The sequence below is a fragment of the Mesoplodon bidens genome (genome assembly GCF_964165515.1).
Source record: "Mesoplodon bidens genome assembly, chromosome: 10".
Classification (NCBI taxonomy): domain Eukaryota; kingdom Metazoa; phylum Chordata; class Mammalia; order Artiodactyla; family Ziphiidae; genus Mesoplodon; species Mesoplodon bidens.
In genome coordinates this window covers 79,230,105-79,238,292 of record NC_138172.1, presented here as the reverse complement: position 1 = coordinate 79,238,292, position 8,188 = coordinate 79,230,105, and the positions used below count along the sequence as shown (strand labels likewise).

The window sequence follows — 8,188 nt, the reverse complement described above, 5'->3', positions numbered from 1 at the left end:
AAGAAAATATAGGTAAAAACCTTTGCATTCTAAGTTGTGACCTTGCTCAATGAAACTGCATAGAACAAATCTGACTACTATTCTGCACACCAACCCTTCTGCAAGAAGCAGAATGCCCTTATGTGCCATCTCTAGGTGTCCTAATTATGCATACTCTGCTTTTGACCCTTCTATAAACTTCTATAAGCAGTCAGGAGCAGTATAACTGAGGTTCCATCTCTCAAAGACTCCACTCATCCTGGAATTTTTCTTTTTCATTAGTCTGTTGTCCCATCAAGATCTGTCCCGCTTTCAAGATCTGTCCCACTTTTTTGATCTTTACTCCCTCTGACCTCAAGTTAAACCAGACACTGCTACTTGGAAACAGAGCCATTTTACAGGAGTAACAGAGGCTGTTGGCTGCTACAAAAAAGCAAATATGAAGTGGCACATTTTGTCACCTAATTTAGTGTACTGTTGTTTTCAGAGAGTGTTTAGGGTTTCCTTGACCTGTCTGGGGAGTGAGCAGGATACGGACACTTGACCCACGATATCTTTCCCCACTGCCTATAATTCATCAATGGAATCTTGTCTGTTTTTCACATCTCATATTACTTTATTCATCTCAACGCTCACTAACAGCAGACTGACAGGGCAAAGGTGAGAAAAGTTTAAATAACTTGAGAGTTATTTTGGAAAATACATCAGGCCCTTTGAAAGTGTCTCTGATTGAATTTTTCACATTTGGTCTCTCCTGTTGTCTTTGGACTTCCCTAGAGACTCATTCTTAAATATTCTAAGCCTTGCCATTCTTTTATCTGTAATCACCTATTATGATACAGGGCCCTGTTAATGTGGTGGTGAGGTATGTGGGAGGGGAAGTATTCTATGAATCTATGATTTTCTTGCCTGTAACATGAGAGGACCTGATTTGAATCTCTAAGCAGCTTCACATTCTTTACTAAACTATGGCACAGACTCTATGACTCTCTGATTCATTTTTCTGATGTTTTATAGAGTGAATGGATCAGGTTTCCTAGAGTAATATGTGGAGCCTTTTAGCAGTATTAGCATACCAGGATCTTGTTAGAAATGCATTTGTCAGGCTCCATTCTAGACCTACTAAATCAGGAATGCTGAGGTGGGGTCTTGCAATCTGTTTTTAATAAGCCCTCTGTGGAATTGTGATGTAGCTAAAGTTTAAGAACGATTATCCTAGAAACTGTCTTGACTCTGTGGTAGGAGATAATCAATTAATTATTCTGGGTGCTGTGTAATAGTTCCAGCTCTTCCTCACATATCTGAAATAACAGTATTGGGCAGTATGCAAACTGGATCAGAAATCACCTCCAGTTCCATAAACAGAATTAAAATTATTGAACCTAGAATTGTGAAGTCAGATGATTTATTATAAGAAATTCATGTCATACTTAAAACCTACTGTGTAATTTCCCATACTCATTAGTGACTCCAGAATGATCATGTTAATTTAATTACACATTATTTGAATTGAAATAAATCATTCAACCCCCCACCCCTAGTTCTCATTGATTTCGCCTGTAAACAGAAAAGATATCAATGGAAAATTATAGCTGTAAAATCCTATGATTCAGACATCCAATAATTTAATACTGCCAATAATTTAAAGATAATCATTGTTCTCTATTATCCTTATTCTAAGAGCATTAGAATATTTAGCATTATATGTAACATATAATAGAGGATTTGTATTACTGTAACATTTTCATCCTGATGTTTTAGCAATCTAAACACATATCCCTTTGAAGTTCCCTAAAGATTGTATTTTCATGAGAGTCTATTTAAGGTAACACAAGTAGGTTTTACTTTTATGAAAAAAATTTAATAATAATTTTTGTGACCCTGTTCTTTGAACATAGCACTATTCAACCAAGCATACAAATGTTCTTGCTATTGATAAGCCTCAGTAGTTAAAACCACTTCCCAGAAGAATCTATAAATAAAAGGTTTCTCTGTTTCCTTATTTGAAAACACCTGACTTAAAAAAGAAGATCTGTTGGCACTTTTTCCCCCCAGGAAACTCTCTACCATGAAGATTCATCTCTTTTTCTTTATTCTACTCTTTTGGGTCACAATTTTACCAGGTAACATGGAAATGTTAATGGGCATACTTGTGCTAATGAATTTGAGGAGACATCAGTTTTTCCTTGTTAAAAGTATGGTAATAACATAGAGATCAAAAGGTTTTTATGTTAAATGCAACGTGCTACTCTGGATTGAACCCTGGAACAGAAAAATAAAAAAAGACAATAGTGGGAAAACTGGTGAAATGTGAATAAAGTCTGTAGTTTAGTTAACGGTATTATAGCAATATTAATTTTTTATTTTTGACAAATGTACCATAGGTAAATGAGATGCTACCATAAGGGGAAGTTGGTCTCTATTATCTTTGCAACTCTTCCATAAATCTAAAATGATTTCAAAATAAAAAGTGTAAAACACCTGAAAGATCAATTCATTAGTCTCATCACCTTCATCTGGTAACAATTAGTTAGAATTGATTCTTGATGGAAAAAAGTATTCTTTAAGCATAACCAACTGGTAAGTGGTAGATGGTTCAGTATAAGAGAGAGACCTATTTACCTTTTCCTTCTTTTTAACCTATGCCAGTACACTACTTCCAGTCTAGGAAGACTTTCTTAATATTCTGTCCTTGGTACTATAGGTAAATCATGTCCCTTGTTGGCCTTTCTTAAGATCACATATAAAATAACAAGTTTTGGAGATGGAGAACTCATTGAGTTTACTCCCTTCTCCTTAAAGAGTTTAGTTTAAAGTGAAAGGCTGAGCTCAAATCTGCCCAATTTATAATATTGGCACTGAAATTAGGTTCAGTTCACTAACTCTAGGAAAATACTCCTTTGTAGCACCTGGCTGACATTTTTAGGACAAATGAAAATCAAAGAGAGGCCTAGGAGAATGAATTAGCTTATTCTTTCACTGTGAATATTATAAAGTCTATCATGACAACCTAAAAATTTTCACATAATAAACTGATAAATTATCATTAAAAGGTTGCAAATGGAGAAACTTCTATATAGGCGCCAAACATCAATGAAGTAACAAAGTAATACAGTTAATTGTTAATTTAACTAAGAAAATAACTTCCTCTACCTCCATTCAAAAATTGTTAGAAAAGGCTCTCTGTATTTTTTTTCCAGACCTAGAAAGGGCCAAAAGGAAATTCTACACAGATTCATATTGCTTTTAACATTATGATAAATCTTTTTAAATTTCTTTTAATTTTAACAATAGCTAAAATTAATAGATCACTATGCCAAGGGTTTTTATGTTTTATTAGCTTATTTTTTCCTTATAACACCTACATCAAGTGCCCTTATTAATGTTATTCACACATTTATCAACAAATTTTAAAATGATGTGTTCTGTAGAATTAGAAATTATGAGCTACTTGGGGGAATACAGTGACATAGATTACAACATCAGTTATTAACTTTTTGTATATTTTTTCTTATATTTTCAAAGTGAGGCCATTGTTCTTGTTAATCACACATGTACCAAACTTTTAGAGAATTCCTACCATTAGTGATAGAAATATATATGTAATAGTAAAGAAATATTCAACATACATATTTTCCTCACAAAATTAGAAAAGGTGTAGTGAAATATAGACACTTTGAGCAAAAAGAATGTTGTCTTTCATCTTGTAGTTCACCAACATATGGTGGTTGAACTAAACTGGATAAAATTGAATCTCATATATGACTCTTAGAGTTCCTCAGTTGTTTTTTGTATCTCACCTTCAGATGGTAAAAGTTCTTATTCAAAATTGAGGTACAAAAACTCATTTTCCACTCAGACAGTTACAGATGAAAAAGTGTTTAGACAAAAGTCCTTACATTTTCTATGCATGAAAATTTCCACTGAAGTCATTTACTTTCTTCTTCATTTTCTAGAAGTTGTAAAGGTACCAAATGTCTAGAAATGAAGCATTGTTTCACTCACACCTATTGTTTTGTTCTGTCAAATTCAAAACTCTGTTATTGCTAACCATCACTTTTCAAGTCTGCCATGTACTTTGGATGTAGGATGGTATAGTTTTGTACTGAAAGGGTAATCATGATTTTTTCCCATTTCCAAGAAGGTTAATGATAGTCTACCACAGGGGTTCCCAACCCCCAGGCCACAGAACACCACACAGCAGGAGGTGAGCAGTGGGTGAGCGATCGAAGGTTCATCTGCTGCTCCCCATTGCTTCCCATCGCTCACATTACCACTGAACTATCCCCCCACCCCCATCTCTCCCCACCTCACCCCCCCGGTCCGTGGAAAAATTGTCTTCCACGAAACCGGTCCCTGGTGCCAAAAAGGTTGGGGACCGCTCTTCTACAGAATAAAATAGCAAATCAGTGAAATCAAAAACAAATTACGGGTTGAAGAGATATTTTAAGAGATGCCATGCCCATTTTTAGCTTATATATTAAGCAGAGTTTTATGTATTGTTTAAATAAATTCCTTAACATGTGAAAATGTCATAGATGCCGTATGAATGATGCTATGAAGTGCTTTGTGAGAGCAATGGAGAGATGACTTTCTTGAAAATGATCAACAGAGATTTCAGAGAGAAGACAGTATTTGAGCAGTGTATCTGAGGACAGAGAAAATATATGTTTGGCTTATCACAGCATCGCTAGAAGAGTGGTTTTCAGTGAGGGGCAACTTTGCCCCCATGGAGACATCAGGCAGTGTCTGGAGACCTTTTAGGTTGTCACAACTGGTACTACTGGCATCTAATGGGTACAGGCAAGGGATGCTGCTAAATACCCTTCACTGAATAGGATTGCATCTCACAGCAAAGAACTGTCCAAAAAGTCCATAGCACTTAGGATGAGAAACCCTGCCCTTGGGACTGTCAGAGTTTGACAAGAAGTGGACTTAACAGTTGAATGAGTGGATGGATGCTAGCAAGATGAGTATTAGTGATCCAAAGACACAAGCTTCAGGAATACTCATATTGAGAGGTCAGAATGAGGAAAAAGAAGACAATAATTTCACTTTTAGAAAAGTGAAATAAGACAAGGAATAAGAAAGGGGTGAGGTCAGTTTAGGGTGAAATATTGGACAATAGTGTTGAATGTGACAGAATTCTTGTCAAAATGAGTATAATTCAAGTTTCTATCACTGGCAAATCATTTATGGGCTTGATCATAGTAACTCCCCAGAAACTAGAATAAATAATGATATTAAGAAGTTAGCATTTAAACTGTGCTGAGTAACTATTATTTTGGCTGTAAATTGTGTCATATTCTGCCTTGCTTCACTTATAGTGAGAAAACAGCTAATTTTCATAGAAGAGCTAGGTTTTACGCTAGCTATTTATACCAACAATATGGATAAAGTAGTTCCGAGTCTAGGGATCCACTAATAAGTATCACTACTCACCACCAACTGGTGGAAATGTAGACAGAATATCTAGGCAGAAAGGCCTGGCCTTTAAAGGAACTACTGGATACCAAACCTTAATGGCAGAAACTAGTGGCAAGATTTATTTGCTTTCATACCATGAATATATAAAAACTATTTGAGTCTGACCTTTGGCCAGCTATCCACAAAACTTAGAATTCTCCTACACCAGTTCTCCTTATTCTCGTCATATTGTAAGGTGAATACTTATCAAAAGTGATGTTTATGTTTTAAAAGACTTCAAAATTAAAGGCTTCTCAAAGTACATACATCAGTGCATAAGGTGAAATATGAAATTAAAATAGATTGGTTTAGAATGGATCTTTTATTTTCATTTTTTAAAAAAATTTTATTGGAGTATAGTTGCTTTACAATGTTGTGTTAGTTTATACTGTACAGCAAAGTGAATCAGCTATACGTATACGTATATCCCCTCTTTTTTGGATTTCCTTCCCATTTAGGTCACCATAGAGCACTGAGTAGAGTTCCCTGTGCTATACAGTAGGTTCTCATTAGTTATCTATTTTATACATAGTATCAATAGTGTAGATATGTCAATCTCAGTCTCTCAATTCATCCCACCACCCCCCTTCCCCCTTGGTATCCATACGTTTGTTCTCTACAACTGTTATCTCTATTTCTGCTTTGTAAATAAGATCATCTATACCAATTTTTTCAGATTCCACACATATGCGTTGATATACGATACTTGTTTTTCTCTTTCTGACTTCACTCTTTATGACAGTCTCTAGGTCCATCCACGTCTCTACAAATGACCCAATTTCATTCCTTTTTATGGCTGAGTAATATTCCATTGTATATATGTACCACATCTTCTTTATCCATTCCTCTGTCGATGGACATTTAGGCAGCTTCCATGACCTGGCTATTGTAAATAGTGCTGCAATGAACATTGGGGTGCATGTGCCTTTTGAATTATGGTTTTCTCAGGGTATATGCCCAGTAGTGGGATTGCTGGGTCACATGGTAGTTCTATTTTTAGTTTTTGAAGGAACCTCCATACTGTTCTCCATAGTGGCTGTATCAATTTACATTCCCACCAACAGTGCAAGAATGGATCTTATAGTCCAATATCTCCCAATTCCCCGAGTATCCCCCAATGTCCTAAATAATCAGCTTCTAGTGACAGTCAACATCCAAACTACAAGATAAAACACAGAACTTGGAGCACTGGTAATTCCAGAAATCATGTAATGGGCAAAAATGGACCCATCTTCTAGTCATTCTCTTTTTTAAAAAAAAAATCAATGGTGACATCAAATATATCTCTAAGTTCATTTCTTTGTGGGGAAGTAAATCTCAAGATATACAATGGAGTTGTAGGAATTCAGACAAATGGTCTAACACTGCCACTCCTGACATTAAAGAAAAGTAAAATCAAGCTGCAGTAGAAATCTCTTGAAGGAGAACTCATAAAGCACAACATTCAGCCTAAATAATGTGTGTGAGAGCAGGAGATAAATTATGTGGACTTTTATTGTTGACTTGGAACTATCCTTCTGTTGCTATCCAGTCATCTGTAAAAAAGCAAGCTGGCACACCTAAATGAAGTCCAAGACACTCTCTAATTTCCAGGATTTACCTTGCATCAACAAAGGACAGAACAGTCACTTAAACTTCCTCAGTAAGAGCTTCACAGTCATAAATTAGAAGGGGGCTTTTCCTTTTGCCTTACTCTATACGCTTTTGCTTATCGGATTTTCTCCTTTTAAAATATGAGTGTGTCATAGCTATATTGCTAATTTCAGTCACTGGTTCCTTCTTACAGCCAGAAAAAGATATCCTCACTATGGTAGCTTGGATTTGAGGAGAGAGTGCAGAAGGGGTAATGGACAATGTCAACCTGAGTGCCATAACACTGAAGTTAGGATTGCTTACTGCATAAGACCTGGAACTCATTGCTGCTTGCAGAAGTAAAGATGACAGAAGAAAGAAAAGAGACACATGCTCCGAGAAGAAAAGACCAGTGTTACTAAGTCTCCCTTCACATCCTTCAGCACATCCTTCCAGGCCTGCGTATCACAGTCATATATAAAGAATTAAATAAAATTTAAGAGTGAACCATGCGGAAGTGGTTCTATGTCACACACGTTATCTGGTGCCTTTACATTGCATTTTCTCTTGATCTCTAGGTACCAGAAATAAGCACGCTTTATTTTATGGAAGTTCTTCAAGAACTGTTCACATTTCTGTGGGCCCTGTGCTAGTTGACATCAGCAATGTTGGGAGAAACCATAGATCAGAGGTATTGACCCATCTTATTTCTGAGATACAAGCCTCCCATCGAGATGTGCTGTTATATTATTGTTAAACGCTGCTTGTAGATTATCCCATGAAAAAAATATAAATCCACAGAATGTGTGAGGCAAGACGTTGAGCGTGCAGCTCCTTCTCTTGAGCGAGACAGAGCTGGAGTGAGAGAATGACAGAGTGTAAGAACAGAAGAGCAGCGGAAAATCACCATCAGCTCCATTTTCTAGCCATATTGTTTACGTAGCGGAGAAAAATCTGCATCAGGAAATTGAAGAGGGAGTGAAAAGGGAAGAAAATAATTTCATAAAGGAGTAGAGACAACGTGTAATTAAATATTTTGACCAAGGAAGTCAGAAACTATGACTAATAGCTGAACTCAGCTCCTCCGTCCTGAGAGGTGACCCTGTCTAAGGAGATACACAGAGCAGAAGGGAGGAGGGGATCTTCCCCCTTCAGCTCCACTCTGCCCCAC

At 36.4% G+C, this 8,188-nt stretch overlaps 1 protein-coding gene across 1 annotated transcript; it reads left to right on the top strand.

The window, feature by feature from the left end:
- Nucleotides 1–2,047: 2,047 nt before the first annotated feature.
- LOC308623966 (beta-defensin 110-like) lies at nt 2,048–7,380 on the top strand (the record flags this gene model as incomplete). The annotated part of the gene is made up of 2 exons (XM_081246807.1): nt 2,048–2,102; nt 7,232–7,380. The coding sequence occupies 2 exons, from the start codon at nt 2,048–2,050 to the stop codon at nt 7,378–7,380; spliced, it is 204 nt and encodes a 67-aa protein (XP_081102933.1).
- Nucleotides 7,381–8,188: the final 808 nt, after the last annotated feature.